The sequence below is a fragment of the Gadus chalcogrammus genome, chromosome 21, assembly GCF_026213295.1.
Source record: "Gadus chalcogrammus isolate NIFS_2021 chromosome 21, NIFS_Gcha_1.0, whole genome shotgun sequence".
NCBI classification, from domain to species: Eukaryota; Metazoa; Chordata; class Actinopteri; order Gadiformes; family Gadidae; genus Gadus; species Gadus chalcogrammus.
The window spans coordinates 1,281,640-1,298,534 of record NC_079432.1 but is presented as its reverse complement, the minus strand read 5'-3'; the positions used below and the strand labels follow the sequence as shown (position 1 = coordinate 1,298,534).

General features: G+C 54.2%; 1 protein-coding gene across 1 annotated transcript in view; it reads right to left on the bottom strand.

The window, feature by feature from the left end:
• Window positions 1-16,895, bottom strand: part of rev3l (REV3 like, DNA directed polymerase zeta catalytic subunit) — a 36,594-nt gene that overhangs the window by 6,019 nt on the left and 13,680 nt on the right. Inside the window, exons 13-25 of the mRNA XM_056581687.1 lie at window positions 12,616-16,411; window positions 9,879-10,597; window positions 9,516-9,595; window positions 7,998-8,135; window positions 7,240-7,417; window positions 5,758-5,869; window positions 5,395-5,510; window positions 4,976-5,094; window positions 4,249-4,367; window positions 3,613-3,754; window positions 2,996-3,240; window positions 2,135-2,243; window positions 1,809-2,015 (exon numbers count right to left, since the gene is read on the bottom strand). Of these exons, the coding sequence (XP_056437662.1) occupies window positions 1,809-2,015; window positions 2,135-2,243; window positions 2,996-3,240; window positions 3,613-3,754; window positions 4,249-4,367; window positions 4,976-5,094; window positions 5,395-5,510; window positions 5,758-5,869; window positions 7,240-7,417; window positions 7,998-8,135; window positions 9,516-9,595; window positions 9,879-10,597; window positions 12,616-16,411 (6,080 nt within the window). The remainder of the gene's footprint in view (window positions 1-1,808; window positions 2,016-2,134; window positions 2,244-2,995; window positions 3,241-3,612; window positions 3,755-4,248; window positions 4,368-4,975; window positions 5,095-5,394; window positions 5,511-5,757; window positions 5,870-7,239; window positions 7,418-7,997; window positions 8,136-9,515; window positions 9,596-9,878; window positions 10,598-12,615; window positions 16,412-16,895) is intronic.

Here is a 16,895-nt window from a genome sequence, read left to right as displayed (position 1 = left end):
CCTCTCTACTCACCCTCCACCTCTCTACTCACCCTCCACCTCTCTACTCACCCTCCACCTCTCTACTCACCCTCCACCTCTCTACTCACCCTCCACCTCTCTACTCACCCTCTACCTCACTACTCACCCTCCACCTCTCTACTCACCCTCCACCTCTCTACTCACCCTCCACCTCTCTACTCCCCTCCACCTCTCTACTCACCCTCCACCTCTCTACTCACCCTCCACCTCTCTACTCACCCTCTACTCACCCTCCACCTCTCTACTCACCCTCCACCTCACTACTCACCCTCCACCTCTCTACTCACCCTCCACCTCTCTACTCACCCTCCACCTCTCTACTCACCCTCCACCTCTCTACTCACCCTCCACCTCTCTACTCACCCTCCACCTCTCTACTCACCCTCCACCTCACTACTCACCCTCCACCTCACTGCTCACCCTCCACCTCACTACTCACCCTCTACTCACCCTCCACCTCTCTACTCACCCTCCACCTCTCTACTCACCCTCCACCTCTCTACTCACCCTCCACCTCTCTACTCCCCCTCTACTCACCCTCCACCTCTCTACTCCCCCTCTACTCACCCTCCACCTCTCTACTCACCCTCCACCTCTCTACTCACCTCTCTACTCACCCTCCACCTCTCTACTCACCCTCCACCTCTCTACTCACCCTCCACTCACCCTCCACCTCTCTACTCACCCTCCACCTCTCTACTCCCCCTCTACTCACCCTCCACCTCTCTACTCACCCTCCACCTCTCTACTCACCTCTCTACTCACCCTCCACCTCTCTACTCACCCTCCACCTCTCTACTCCCCCTCTACTCACCCTCCACCTCTCTACTCCCCCTCCACCTCTCTACTCACCCTCCACCTCTCTACTCACCCTCCACCTCTCTACTCACCCTCCACTCACCCTCCACCTCTCTACTCACCCTCCACCTCTCTACTCACCCTCCACCTCTCTACTCACCCTCCACCTCTCTACTCACCCTCCACTCACCCTCCACCTCTCTACTCACCCTCCACCTCTCTACTCACCCTCCACCGGTTTTGGTTTAGGGTTGGGGTCTGAGGCGTTAAGAGTTGGACTGTCAGGGTTGGGCTTTAGAGTTAGGGTTAGAGAGTGAGGGTTAGAGAGTTAGGGTTAGAGAGTGAGGGTTAGAGAGTGAGGGTTGGGGAGTCAGGGTTGGGGTTTAGAGTTAGGGTTAGAGAGTGAGGGTTGGGCTTTAGAGTTAGGGTTAGAGAGTGAGGGTTAGGGAGTCAGGGTTGGGGTTTAGAGTTAGGGTTAGAGAGTGAGGGTTGGGGAGTCAGGGTTGGGGTTTAGAGTTAGGGTTAGAGAGTGAGGGTTGGGGAGTCAGGGTTGGGCTTTAGAGTTAGGGTTAGAGAGTGAGGGTTAGGGAGTCAGGGTTGGGGTTTAGAGTTAGGGTTAGAGAGTGAGGGTTGGGGAGTCAGGGTTGGGCTTTAGAGTTAGGGTTGGAGAGTGAGGGTTGGGGAGTCAGGGTTGGGCTTTAGAGTTAGGGTTAGAGAGTGAGGGTTGGGGAGTCAGGGTTGGGCTTTAGAGTTAGGGTTAGAGAGTGAGGGTTGGGGAGTCAGGGTTGGGGTTTAGAGTTAGGGTTAGAGAGTGAGGGTTGGGGAGTCAGGGTTGGGCTTTAGAGTTAGGGTTAGAGAGTGAGGGTTGGGCTTTAGAGTTAGGGTTAGAGAGTGAGGGTTGGGGAGTCAGGGTTTGGAGAGTGAGGGTCAGGTTTAGGGTCAGGCTCAGAGCGTTGGGGCTGGAGAGTCCTGATGGGGTTAGGTCACACCTCCACGTTGGGCATGCGTCCAGAGTAGCCGGCGGCCGTGTAGCCGAAGGTGACGTTGGCGATGAGCTTGAGGCCGAGCTGGCGGGCGTGCAGCAGGCGGAGCAGCGCCTTGTCCTGCTGGTACGTCTTCATGGAGCTCTTCACCATCAGACGGGTCTTCAGGATCTCCTCCAGCATGCTGGGCATCACGCCTTTACGCACCGCGGGCTGCAGCACACGCACACGCACACGCACACACACACACACACACACACGTTGGGTCACCAGGTCATTGATTGAGGTGACAGAGAGAGGGTGACGTCGTCAGAGACGCTGGTAGGGGTCACCTTAACGTAGACCACCCCGTTAGGGGAGATGGTGATGTCGTCCCTCAGCTGGTGGAGCAGGTCCACAGGGACTCTGAGAGACGTGCAGCCAAACTTAAACTCATCCGGCCTGGAACACACACACACACACACACACACACACACACACACACACACACACACACACACACACACACACACACACACACACACACACACACACACACACACACACACACACACACACACACACACGGTCATATCATATACATATATAAGGTTAGGGTTATATATTTGATCTATAAATAATACAATTTATAGATTTCATAGATATATAATAAGATGATGTATATATTTGATCTATATACAATAAATCAATCAAACAAATTGTCCCTAGTGGGATTAATAAAGTTGTATTGCATTATAATAAGATGTGTATATATTAGATAAATAAATATCTATGTAAGGTAATGTATATATTTGATCTAAACATATAGGATGTATAAACTTGATATATTTATAATAAGATAAAATCCATTGGATCTACACATGACAAGGTGAACATCTGTGATGGGTCCCTCGTCTCCGTCCATGACGGTGGCGTGGGCGTGTGGGCCTTACGTGCCCAGGCTGCCCACGGCGCCCAGGCAGGTGGAGTAGCAGTAGTTGTAGGGTTAGGGTTAGGGTTAGGGTGTGAGTGTGGGCCTTACGTGCCCAGGCTGCCCACGGTGCCCAGGCAGGTGGAGTAGCAGTAGTTGTAGGGTTAGGGTTAGGGTTAGGGTTAGGGTGTGGGCCTTACGTGCCCAGGCTGCCCACGGTGCCCAGGCAGGTGGAGTAGCAGTAGTTGTAGGGTTAGGGTTAGGGTGTGTGTGTGGGCCTTACGTGCCCAGGCTGCCCACGGTGCCCAGGCAGGTGGAGTAGCAGTAGTTGTAGGCGATGACGATGGAGGGGTAGAGCGACTGGAAGTCCAGCACCAGCACACAGCTGCTGTAGAAGCGCGACTCGGGCTCCATGACCAGCGGGATGCACTGGGGAGCCCTCTGCTGCGCCCGCTGCTCCACGCTGGGCGACACCGCGATGTAGTTCAGCGGCTTGGCCAGCCGCAGCATCATGGACTCCACCCGGTACTGGAGGGGGAGGAGCCAGCGGGAACCAATCAGAGCCAACCCCCCGGTCGGTGAGCCTACTGACCGCTCAGTACGAAGAGGGTGTGGACATAATGTCTTCCAATCAACGTGAGCCTCCTGTGGGACCAGTAGTCTCCCCTGACTGGGAGACCCGTTCAGAAGCAGGATACTCAGTGTTTACACACAAACTGGGTGACCCGTTTCCCACCCACCAACGTCCGCTATTTGTTCTTGAATATTGTACATTAAATGAACTTCACATTGAGGGCGTTCAGTTCTACATGACAACCCAGAGCCCCGCCTCCCCGGACCCAGAGCACGGTGGGCTGTGATTGGCTGGTCCCAGCAGGGAGGGCTGTGATTGGCCGGTACCTGTGAGCCGCGGGTCAGGACGTGGTAGAACTGGATGCCGAAGACGCGGGCGAGCTCGCTGGTGCGCCCCACGATGTCCTGCTGCTGCAGCAGCTGCATGCTGCCCCTCAGCCGGCTCACGTAGTGGTCCACCACCTTCCACCTGACAGGAAGTGGGAGGGGACACACAGGAAGCAGAGGCCATCATACAGTAGGCAGACACACAGGAAGCAAACGTACAGGAAGCAGACACACAGGAAGCAGAGGCAGTCATACAGTAGGCAGACACACAGGAAGCAAACATACAGGAAACAGACACACAGGAAGTAGAGGCAGTCATACAGTAGGCAGACACACAGGAAGCAAACATACAGGAAGCAGACACACAGGAAGTAGCAGACACACATGCAGCAGACATACAGGCAGCAGACACATCGGAAGCAGACACACAGGAAGTAGCAGACACACAGGAAGAAGAAATACAGAAAGTAAAACATACAAAAGGAATAGTAGAAATACAGGAAGAAGACATACAGGAAGTGCAGCACAGACAGGAAGCAGACACACAGGGATACGATGAGTACTGGAGCAGTACAGTGAAGCTACACTAGACATGTGAGGACGTGGCTGTTGAGTGGCTGCTGCTCCGGGACCCACCTGTAGAGGTCAGTGTGGTGGTCGAACCAGTCGGACAGCGTGCGGCCGCTGTAGAGCGGGAACCGCTGGTGGAGGACGTGGAACGCCACGTTCTCAAAGCTGTAGTTGTTCAGAGTCACCTGCAAACAGAAGTCCCAACATATAGTTATAATCCATATACAGCATATAACTATCTCTGTGTGTGTGTGTGTGTGTGTGTGTGTGTGTGTGTGTGTGTGTGTGTGTGTGTGTGTGTGTGTGTGTGTGTGTGTGTGTGTGTGTGTATATAACATAGGTAGGTAAAGGTAGGTCGAGTTATTTTAGAGTAATGAATTGAAGTCCAACTCTACTCTTTGCTTATGGAGCGGTGTGTCTGATCAAGGCATGGTTCCAGGGGGTCAGGGTTCAAGGCTAAGGGTAAGGGCCAGTGTTAAGGGTTAGGGCTAAGGGTTAGGGTTAGGGTGTGAACCTCGTCGGCATGATCCTCCACAGGTTAAGGGTAAAGGTTAGGGTTAAGGGTTAAGGGTTAAGGTACCTCAGTCTTCATGATCCTCCACAGGTTGAGGGTAAAGGTTAGGGTTAAGGGTTAAGGGTTAAGGTACCTCAGTCTTCATGATCCTCCACAGGTTGAGGGTAAAGGTTAGGGGTTAAGGGTTAGGGTTAAGGTATCTCAGTCTTCATGATCCTCCACAGGTTGAGGGTAAAGGTTAGGGTAAAGGTTAGGGGTTAAGGGTTAGGGTTAAGGTACCTCAGTCTTCATGATCCTCCACAGGTTGAGGGTAATGCGTCCGATGATGTTGATCTCCGACATGGTGTCGGCCCCGTATTCGTCACGGGCCGCATGGAAGCGGTTCTCCTTACTGTCACCTGGAGACAGAAAGACAGATAGAGGCTGACACACCTGTACCATAACATCTATAGCCAACCCCTAGAACTGACACACCTGTACCATAACATCTATATCCAACCCCTAGAACTGACACACCTGTACCATAACATCTATATCCAACCCCTAGAACTGACACATGTACGGCTTAATACCTGTACCCCAACACCTGTACCCCAACACCTGTACCCTAACACCTGTACCCCAACACCTGTACCCCAACACCTGTACCCCAACACCTGTACCCCAACACACCCAGGGCTAGGTAGGGGTTGTCTCACCAGGGATGCGGGACAGCCTCTGGCAGAGGTCCTTCCCCAGGGCCGACGCCCTCTGCAGCAGGTACCCCCACGAACGCATCTGCACCTCGTAGCCAATCAGGATGTCTGGGTCAAACCTGACATGGACAGGAAACACCATATAAGGAGAGCAGTCAAGAACCCAAAACCTTCAGGACCGATTAAACACAAGGCATCAGGCGACAACACACACACACACACACACACACACACACACACACACACACACACACACACACACACACACACACACACACACACACACACACACACACACACACACACACACACACACACACACACACACACACACACACACACACCTCCCAGGTAACATCAACCCACCTCCTCACTAACAGCAGCAGCTCGTCCAGAAGCTTCTTCTCGTCGGCGGCGTAGGTGACCGGCAGGCCTGTGACGCCCGATCGGACCAGCAGGGGGGCCTTCCTCTGGCGTTCTGGGGACACACGGGACACTGAACATATCTACCCATCTACAGACAGTATGGATATATATATATCATCATGGGCACGCTCACATGGGTCAGTGTGTGTTCTCACCTGGGTCGATGGAGCCTGTATTAACTCTGTATATCTATACGTTATCTACGTCTGTGTGTACATCCTCAGTGTCCCCTGTATTAACTCTGTATATCTATATGTTATCTACGTCTGTGTGTTCATCCTCAGTGTCCCCTGTATTAACTCTGTATATCTATATGTTATCTACGTCTGTGTGTTCATCCTCAGTGTCCCCTGTATTAACTCTGTATATCTATATGTTATCTACGTCTGTGTGTTCATCCTCAGTGTCCCCTGTATTAACTCTGTATATCTATATGTTATCTACGTCTGTGTGTACATCCTCAGTGTCCCCTGTACTAACTCTGTATATCTATGTTATCTACGTCTGTGTGTACATCCTCAGTGTCCCCTGTATTAACTCTGTATATCTATATGTTATCTACGTCTGTGTGTACATCCTCAGTGTCCCCTGTACTAACTCTGTATATCTATGTTATCTACGTCTGTGTGTACATCCTCAGTGTCCCCTGTATTAACTCTGTATATCTATATGTTATCCTCGTCTGTGTGTTCATCCTCAGTGTCCCCTGTATTAACTCTGTATATCTATACGTTATCTACGTCTGTGTGTTCATCCTCAGTGTCCCCTGTATTAACTCTGTATATCTATATGTTATCTACGTCTGTGTGTACATCCTCAGTGTCCCCTGTATTAACTCTGTATATCTATATGTTATCCTCGTCTGTGTGTTCATCCTCAGTGTCCCCTGTATTAACTCTGTATATCTATATGTTATCTACGTCTGTGTGTTCATCCTCAGTGTCCCCTGTATTAACTCTGTATATCTATATGTTATCTACGTCTGTGTGTTCATCCTCAGTGTCCCCTGTATTAACTCTGTATATCTATATGTTATCTACGTCTGTGTGTTCATCCTCAGTGTCCCCTGTATTAACTCTGTATATCTATATGTTATCTACGTCTGTGTGTTCATCCTCAGTGTCCCCTGTATTAACTCTGTATATCTATATGTTATCCTCGTCTGTGTGTTCATCCTCAGTGTCCCCTGTATTAACTCTGTATATCTATATGTTATCTACGTCTGTGTGTTCATCCTCAGTGTCCCCTGTATTAACTCTGTATATCTATATGTTATCTACGTCTGTGTGTTCATCCTCACCGTGTCCCCTGTATTAACTCTGTATATCTATATGTTATCTACGTCTGTGTGTTCATCCTCAGTGTCCCCTGTATTAACTCTGTATATCTATATGTTATCCTCGTCTGTGTGTACATCCTCACCCGTGTCCTCCGCCACCACGATGGCGCCGGTCAGCTGGTGGGCGGTGGCGCCCGGCAGGGGGGCGTCGCTATGGAAACAGTAAAAGAGGGCGCAGATGGGGTCGAACTCAGGGTCCGCCTCCAGGTCCCGGCGGGACCGGGCGTGGACCTCCAGGCCCATGAGGGTCAGGTACTGGACCTGCAGCACAACCACCACAACTAGTCTCAGTAACCAGTATAACTAGTCTCAGTAACCAGTTCAACTAGACTCAGTAACCAGTTCAACTAGTCTCACTGACCAGTGGACCTCCAGGCCCATGAGGGTCAGGTACTGGACCTGCAACACAACCACAACAACTAGTCTCACTAACCAGCTAACCAGTTCAACTAGTCTCAGTAACCAGTTAAACTAGTCTCACTAACCAGTATAACTAGTCTCATTTACCAGCTAACCAGTATAACTAGTCTCACTAACCAGTATAACTAGTCTCGCTAACCAGTATAACTAGTCTCGCTAACCAGTATAAATATTATCACAAAACAGTTGAACTTGTCTCACACGCCAGTAGAACGATCATGTAGGACTCGTCAAACTAACCAGTGGAACCAGCCACAAACGGTATGTCTCTAAGACGTATAAGTATAGTGAGTGAGTGAGTGAGTGAGTGAGTGAGTGAGTGAGTGAGTGAGTGAGTGAGTGAGTGAGTGAGTGAGTGAGTGAGTGAGTGAGTGAGTGAGTGAGTGAGTGAGTGAGTGAGTGAGTGAGTGAGTGAGGTCACCTCATGCAGAGCCTTGGCCTCCTGGAGGTTCTGCATGCTGACTTTGAAGCCGTAGGAGTTGGAGAAGCTGGGCCCTTCGATACCAGAGGTCTCCTTCTGGTCCGGCTGCTGGGGCTCAGCCAGGGCCGCAAACTGGTTCTGTTACACCAGTATACCATCAGTACACACCCCAACACCTGGACTGTATACCATCAGTACACACCCCAACACCTGGACTATATACCATCAGTACACACCCCAACACCTGGACTGTATACCATCAGTACCCCAACACCTGGACTATATACCATCAGTACCCCAACACCTGGACTATATACCATCAGTACCCCAACACCTGGACTATATACCATCAGTACCCCAACACCTGGACTATATACCATCAGTACACACCCCAACACCTGGACTATATACCATCAGTACCCCAACACCTGGACTATATACCATCAGTACACACCCCAACACCTGGACTATATACCATCAGTACCCCAACACCTGGACTATATACCATCAGTACCCCAACACCTGGACTATATACCATCAGTACCCCAACACCTGGACTGTATACCATCAGTACACACCCCAACACCTGGACTGTATACCATCAGTACCCCAACACCTGGACTGTATACCATCAGTACACACCCCAACACCTGGACTGTATACCATCAGTACACACCCCAACACCTGGACTATATACCATCAGTACACACCCCAACACCTGGACTATATACCATCAGTACCCCAACACCTGGACTATATACCATCAGTACCCCAACACCTGGACTATATACCAGTACACACATCAGTGTTCACCACTACATACCAACCACATACTATATACCATCAGACCATCAAACCATCAGAACACACATACTATATATACAATCAGTATACATATACTATATACCATCAGTATACACACTATATATCATCAGACCATCACAACACACAAATACCAAAGTGTACTAAAACACCTGTAGTATATACCATCAGTGCAGACTAGTACTATATACCATCAGTGCAGACTAGTACTATATACCATCAGTGCAGACTAGTACTATATACCATCAGTGCAGACTAGTACTATATACCATCAATGCAGACTAGTACTATATACCATCAGTGCAGACTAGTACTATATACCATCAGGGCAGACTAGTACTATATACCATCAGTGCAGACTAGTACAATATACCATCAGTGCAGACTAGTACTATATACCATCAGTGCAGACTAGTACTATATACCATCAGTGCAGACTAGTACTATATACCATCAGGGCAGACTAGTACTATATACCATCAGTGCAGACTAGTACTATATACCATCAGTGCAGACTAGTACTATATACCATCAGTGCAGACTAGTACTATATACCATCAGGGCAGACTAGTACTATATACCATCAGTGCAGACTAGTACTATATACCATCAGGGCAGACTAGTACTATATACCATCAGTGCAGACTAGTACTATATACCACTAGTAGGGAGCAGGAGGGTCAGAGGTCAGCTGACCTTAATTTGGGTGGTCAGCAACACCCTCCTCAATGGCTCTGCTTGGCCACGCCTCCGTCGCAGCGGATTGGACAGTTCCTCTGAAACAGGGAGGGGCAGAACATGAACTCATTAGCTCAAAGCGCTGTACAGTATTGCCTCACATTCACCCATTCATCACACATCCACACACCGACGGCGTTGTCAGCCACGCAGGGCGACAGCCGGCTGGTCAGGGGCAGGCAGGGTGAGGCGTCTCGCTCAGGGACACCTCCACACTCCGCTAGGAGGTGCCGGGGATCGAACCGGCGACCTCCCGGTGACCAGCCGACCACCCCACCCCCTGAGCCACACGCCGCCATAACCGGACTCATGAGGTCGTACCGTCAGCCAGGGGCGTGCTGCACACCAGCTCCCCCCGGCGCCTCCCCCCGCGCCTCCTCACTACGGGGGTGCTGTGGAGGGAGGGGGGGGGGGTCCTCCCGGCCTCCTGCCTCCCCCGGGGGAAGGGAGACGGACTGAGGGGCGCGCCGCAGCCCTCCGGGGAGACACTCAGCCCGCTGCCGTCCTCCCACTCCTCCTCCTCCTCCTGGGGGGCTGCGGGGGGCTGGCAGGGGTCCTGCCAGGGGGGGAGGTCGGGGGACTCTGGGGAGCCCTGGGGTCCTCCTCCCCCCTCCTGGGCGGGGCCCTGTGTCTGCGGGGCCCCCGGGCTGGGCGGGGCCGGGCCCCGGACCAGGAGCTTCGGGGGGGTCCTCCGGCTCCTGGGGGCCCCGGTGGGGGCCCTCTCCCCGGTGGAGGCCTCCCCCCCCCTCGCTCCCTGCAGGCGCTGGTACTGCCGCCGGGCCTCCAGCCACAGGCGGACCGAGGCCGGGCTGGGGGCCGTCCGGCACGGCAGCAGCACCGTCTTGCGGTCCCCCGCGGGCTCGGGCCAGGGCCCGGGGGTGGCGGGGGCCGCCTGGGGGTGGGGTGCGGAGGGGGTGCGGGTCATGGCGGAGAAGGCGGTCTTCCAGAAGGCGAGCCCCTCCTGGGAGAGCTCCCCCGTGGCCTCTGGGAGGTCCCGGGCCAGGGTGGTGCCCACCTCCAGCCGACGACCTCCCACCTCCCTGGGGACGAGGTACAGAAGACACAGAGAGAGAGGAGACACACAGGCACTACGTCAGCAGAGTGGGGTACAGAACACACTCAGAGAGAGAGGAGACACACAGGCACTACGTCAGCAGAGTGGGGTATAGAACACACTCAGAGAGAGAGGAGACACACAGGCACTACGTCAGCAGAGTGGGGTACAGAAGACACAGAGAGAGAGGAGACACACAGGCACTACGTCAGCAGAGTGGGGTACAGAACACACTCAGAGAGAGAGGAGACACACAGGCACTACGTCAGCAGAGTGGGGTACAGAACACACTCAGAGAGAGAGGAGACACACAGGCACTACGTCAGCAGAGTGGGGTATAGAACACACTCAGAGAGAGAGGAGACACACAGGCACTACGTCAGCAGAGTGGGGTACAGAACACACTCAGAGAGAGAGGAGACACACAGGCACTACGTCAGCAGAGTGGGGTACAGAACACACTCAGAGAGAGAGGAGACACACAGGCACCTCATCAGCAGAGTGGGGTATAGAACACACTCAGAGAGAGAGGAGACACACAGGCTCTACGTCAGCAGAGTGGGGTACAGAAGACACAGAGAGAGAGGAGACACACAGGCACTACGTCAGCAGAGTGGGGTACAGAACACACTCAGAGAGAGAGAGGAGACACACAGGCACTACGTCAGCAGAGTGGGGTACAGAACACACTCAGAGAGAGAGGAGACACACAGGCACCTCATCAGCAGAGTGGGGTATAGAACAGACTCAGAGAGAGAGGAGACACACAGGCACTACGTCAGCAGAGTGGGGTATAGAACACACTCAGAGAGAGAGGAGACACACAGGCACTACGTCAGCAGAGTGGGGTATAGAACACACTCAGAGAGAGAGAGAGGAGACACACAGGCACCTCATCAGCAGAGTGGGGTATAGAACACACTCAGAGAGAGAGGAGACACACAGGCACTACGTCAGCAGAGTGGGGTACAGAACACACTCAGAGAGAGGAGACACACAGGCACCTCATCAGCAGAGTGGGGTATAGAACACACTCAGAGAGAGAGGAGACACACAGGCACTACGTCAGCAGAGTGGGGTATAGAACACACTCAGAGAGAGAGAGAGGAGACACACAGGCACTACGTCAGCAGAGTGGGGTACAGAAGACACAGAGAGAGAGGAGACACACAGGCACTACGTCAGCAGAGTGGGGTATAGAACACACTCAGAGAGAGAGGAGACACACAGGCACCTCATCAGCAGAGTGGGGTATAGAACACACTCGGAGAGAGAGGAGACACACAGGCACCTCATCAGCAGAGTGGGGTATAGAACACACTCAGAGAGAGAGGAGACACACAGGCACTACGTCAGCAGAGTGGGGTATAGAACACACTCAGAGAGAGAGGATGTATGTATGTCTATGATGTAACTGCTCATAATGGAAGATATCAAAAGCAGCAAACAGTGGACACATGCCTAAATGGCATATAATACACTAAACAATATCTAAAACATTAAGGGTGACCTCAACATCTCGTTTTAGGTTTATTGTAATGATGCATATTCAGTTTTTGGTGACAGATCCTGGTGGGGTTAGCATAACTTTATAAATGTTGATACATGCTGATACAAGCTACATGTTAGTCTATGTTGATACAAGCTACATGTTAGTCTAGAGCAGCTGGTCAATCCCACCCACTGCACCTTTAATAGCTACATGTTAGTCTAGAGCAGCTGTTCGATCCCCCCCACTGCACCTTTAATAGCTACATGTTAGTCTAGAGCAGCTGGTCAATCCCACCCACTGCACCTTTAATAGCTACATGTTAGTCTAGAGCAGCTGGTCAATCCCACCCACTGCACCTTTAATAGCTACATGTTAGTCTAGAGCAGCTGGTCAATCCCACCCACTGCACCTTTAATAGCTACATGTTAATAGTAACCCGTCTAGAGCAGCTGTTCGATCCCCCCCACTGCACCTTTAACGGCGGTGTGCCAACAGTCCAGCGGGGGTCTTACATGGTTGTGGCGGGGGCGTCGGCGGGGTCGCTGCAGAAGGGTTCCTTGAAGGCGGTCTCCGTCAGCTGCAGGTCCAGCAGGGAGCTGAGGACCTCGTCCCGGCTGGGCGGGGACATCAGGGGCTTGAGGACGTGGGCCCCGCCCCCGGCGCCCCGGAGCCGGCCCTGGGAGCTGACGGAGCACGGCGAGCTGCCGGGGGTGGTGGTGGTCAGGGCGTCGCCCGCCTCCGGCAGGTCCCCGGGGGGCGAGCTCTCGCCGTCCGCGAAGGAGGCTGAGGTCAGGGCCCGGGGCTGGACCGGCTCCAGGGAGGACAGGAGGAACTCTTTACGGTCGCACTGGAAGTCCTGGAAGGGGCTGAGGCCGCGGCCCTTCCCCCCGGAGGAGCCCCATTCTCTCCCGGACAGCTGGTTGGATACGGTGTCCCCGTTCTCCGAGGTCTCGAAGAGGTCAGGGCTCTTTCGCTCCTCCCTCTGCCAATGGGACGCCTCCGCGGGCTCCTCCCCCGAGGACGAGAGCCTCAGGTTCAGAGCGGGCACGCCCTCCAGGCTGACGTCGCTGAGGAACTTCACCGGAAGGTTCTTGTCGCCGAGCACAAAATGGCTGCCGCTGTAGGGGCTGGAGAACTCGGCCTGGTCGATGGCGTTGATGTCAAAGTTGTAGTTGTGGGGAAGGTCCGGAGACATGCTGTCCTCGATCAAGTGGCAACTGTCCAGCCCCGGGTCGGACAGGAAGACGGGGCTGTCCTCAGACACGTCGGCCTCCTGCTTCACGGGGAGCTGTGGCTGGCTGCCTCCCTTGGCCTTGCCGTTCCTGGGTCTCTTGCGCGTGGTTGGCTGAGGGTTCTTGGACTTGGTGGAGGCAGCCCTCCTTGATCTCTGGGGCCTGGTGGTGGGGTCTGTAGGGGCTGCTGCAGCAGGACCTGTGGAGCTCTGCACCCCCACCGTCTGCAGAGGAAGGGCCTGGGCCCGCTGCCTCTTCTGGAGCAGCTTCTTCAGGACCTCCAGCCCGGACGGGGTCACCGACAGCGTGGGTATCTGCCCGTTCCTGGAGGCAGGGGATTGTGGGGGGTTTGCTGCTGGAGTGTGAGCCTTACGGCCTTCCTGTGAAGGTTCAGGTAGAGGCGTAATCCGGGGAGTCGTGCATGTCACAGGATCAGCCTCTGCCTTAACCGCAGCCGCCGGGCTGGACCTCTGGAGCCCCGGTGCCTCCCCCTGGTTGACCTCCATGATGGACGTCTCCAGGTCCTCAGCCTTGGGGTCGTCGAGGAGCCTGGGGGAGCCTGGAGCCGGCAGGCCGTGGGAGCAGGCCTGGCTGGCTGTGCCGACAGGCTGCTGAGAGGAAGGGACCCCCTGGGAGGACGTCTCCGCCGGGTGCTGCTCATCGTCGGAGAAGAGGAGCTGGGAGGTCTCACAGTCTTTGGGATCTTGACCTTTCTTTTTCGGTGCTTTTCTGGCTCTCGTACGAGTTGTTGAACCGCTGTTGTCTGCAGTTTCTTCGTCTCCTCCAGCCGCTTTCCTCCTCCTCCTCCTCAAGGTCAGGCTGGTCGCTGGTCTCGTCCTTTCGGTTGTGGCTTGGCCCCCTTCCCCTTCGGGGGGCTCACTAGCAGCACTGGCAACTCTTCGCTTAGCTTTCGGGGACTTCTTAGGTTTAGCACTTTGAGTACGGCAGAGCGTCTGAGACCGTCGCGGCTCAGCCGGTAGGTCTGGAGGAGCCCAACTGAGACAAGGGTCACTGAGGGGGTTGATCAGCTGACCTGAGGGTCCTGTATCCATCAGAGGGTCGCTAGGCGACCAGCAGCGAGGCGGGGTAGAGTCCGCCGGGCTGGCGCACCTCTCGGATAGGTAGCCGAGTTCCAGCATCACGTCGTTGTACTCTGAGTCGTGGTCGTCCGCCTGCTCGGCGTAGCAGGGGTTTGGCGGGACCAGGGAAGGCCTCGGGACCTTACCTCTGTTCACCCGTCCCCCCGGTCTGCCTCCAGGCCTGACTGGAGGTCTGGGGGAGGTGCTGCCCGTCTTCTTGGCCGTGGCAGCGGCCCTGGCCTTTCGTCTGGGTTGTTTCTTGGCCTTTGGCTCCGACATGGGAAACTTGATAGCGGAGGATTCCGGTACCTTGGGCCAGAACTGTTTCAGAGGGGCTAGTTTGCTGTACTGCTCCAGTTTGTCCGAGGTCAACAAGACCACCGGTTCAGCAACGCTCACCTTCGCCATCTTCACCAGCATGTTCTTCTGTCCCTTGAAGCGGTTGATGATGATGTACTTGATGATGATCGGAGGTTCCTTCTTGCGGCGTTTCTGGTTCTTGGGCTCGGGAGCGCTCACCACAGGTTGCTCCTTAACGGAGACGGCGTTCTTGAGTCCAGGTGCTCCTGTTGGCTCTCCTTCCTCGCTGTCCAGGCTCTTTTTGCGTTTGGTTCTCAACGTGTACTTGCTGTTGATCATCCCTGAGGGTTTGGTGACTGAGGACGGAGGCTCTCCCAGGGGTGAAGGCTTCTCCTCCAGGGTGGACAGAGCCAGATCAGACACAATAGCATCAGTGAAGGGGTTAGGGGCGGGGGACGGCGACAGAGTGTCCTTACAGTCATCTACGTGCCGTTCTTCAACAACCAGCTCCTCCTTAATGGTTGGCACTATCCCTGGCCCATCTTGGACGGGCTCTGGCAGGGTTTCTGTGAAGAGACTACCCTTGGTGTCGGTCATTTCTGTGTCTGTGCTCAATGGCAGAATGTTGGTGAATTGGCTTCCGGTGAGGCTATTGGAGGAATGCTGCTCAGGGCTTTCCACTGCATTCGCCTTGCTCCTCTGGGCTGGAGATCCAGACCTTCGCTTGCTCAGCTTCAGTCTGGACCGGCGGGGTACCGGCAGCTCCACCTCCTCAGCCTCCCCTGGTTTGGGGGTGCCCGCCTTCTTCCGGGTCAGACAGTTGGAGAGGATGACACTGGGGAAGAACTTGTAGTGGGCTTCCTGCTGGGCCACCATGGTCCTCTTGTTGTCCTGGTAATCCTCGTACCTTATCTTGAGTTCCCCGACATCTCCTTCCTCCTCCTCCACCTCTATCTCCTCCTCCTCCTCCTCGTCCTCGTCCTCACCGATCTGGTGGATCCTGTCGTCTTGGCGTTCCTCCTCCAGGTGGGAGGTCCTCAGGCTGGAGCTGCTGCAGTCCTTGTGACTGATCTCCACCTCAGTCTTCCCCGAGACCTTCCTCAGCTCCGAGTAGCACAGCGAGAAGGTCCTGTGGTTCTGCAGGATGGAGAGACAGTTGTTCTCTACCTTGTTGATGCTGCTGTACTTCTTCCTGCTCTGAGTGATCTTCCTGTTCCCGAACGGGAAGCCGTCGAGGTCCGCCTCCTCCAGGCCCATCGCCGTGGCCTTCTCGTACGAGTAGAGGGGGCGGGCCTCCTCCAGGCCCATCGACGTGGCCTTCTCGTACGAGTAGAGGGGGCGGGCCTCCTCCTCCAGGCCCATCGACGTGGCCTTCTGGTACGAGTAGAGGGGGCGGACCTCCTCCTTCTCCTCCACACACATCGGAGACGCCTCGGAGTGGGCGCTGGCCTTACACGGGATGGGGTGCTTCACCGGAGGGATGTAGGGGATCTGTTTGTTGATCTTGAACCCTGTGGCGCACTGGTCGCTGTGGTGGGGGCTGGAGCTGGACAGGAAGTCGGAGGGCTCCTGGGTCTCCCGGGCCGGCCGGGTGGAGGACGGGGTCTCCCCAGGTAACCGGTTCATCTGGGTCAGGAACTCGTCTGGAGCGGTGAGGGAGGAGTGGTTCCTGCTGCCGCTGTCAGTTAGTGAGGAATCTGGAGAACAGAGATATAGAATGAACCTTCACCGCCAACAGGTAACAGGGACAGGATTCAATCCCCTGAAGTGATATCTAGAGAATTAAAACCAGAAACTATGCTACAACCACCGACTCACATTGGTTTACACAGGGACCAGCGTGAAACCAGAAACAACACGCAACAACCATCTTGGTCTGCAGACAGAGTTTGAGAGAAAGACCGAATGGGTCACACAGTGGCTGTCCACCAGAGTGTTATTCTGGCAGAAATCCTTTATATGTAACAAACAGCTCTGTTGCTTATAGCGACAATACGAGATTGGAGAACCGAGACGCTAGTCCTGTGGTCTGATTGGACGAGCCCGAGGTTCTGCGGCCTGATTGGACGACCCCGGGAGAACCTAGGCTCTGCGGTCTGATTGGATGACCTGGGGAGAACTGAGGTTCTGTGCTCTGATTGGACGACCAAGCGAGAACCAATGTTCTGCGTTCTGATTGGC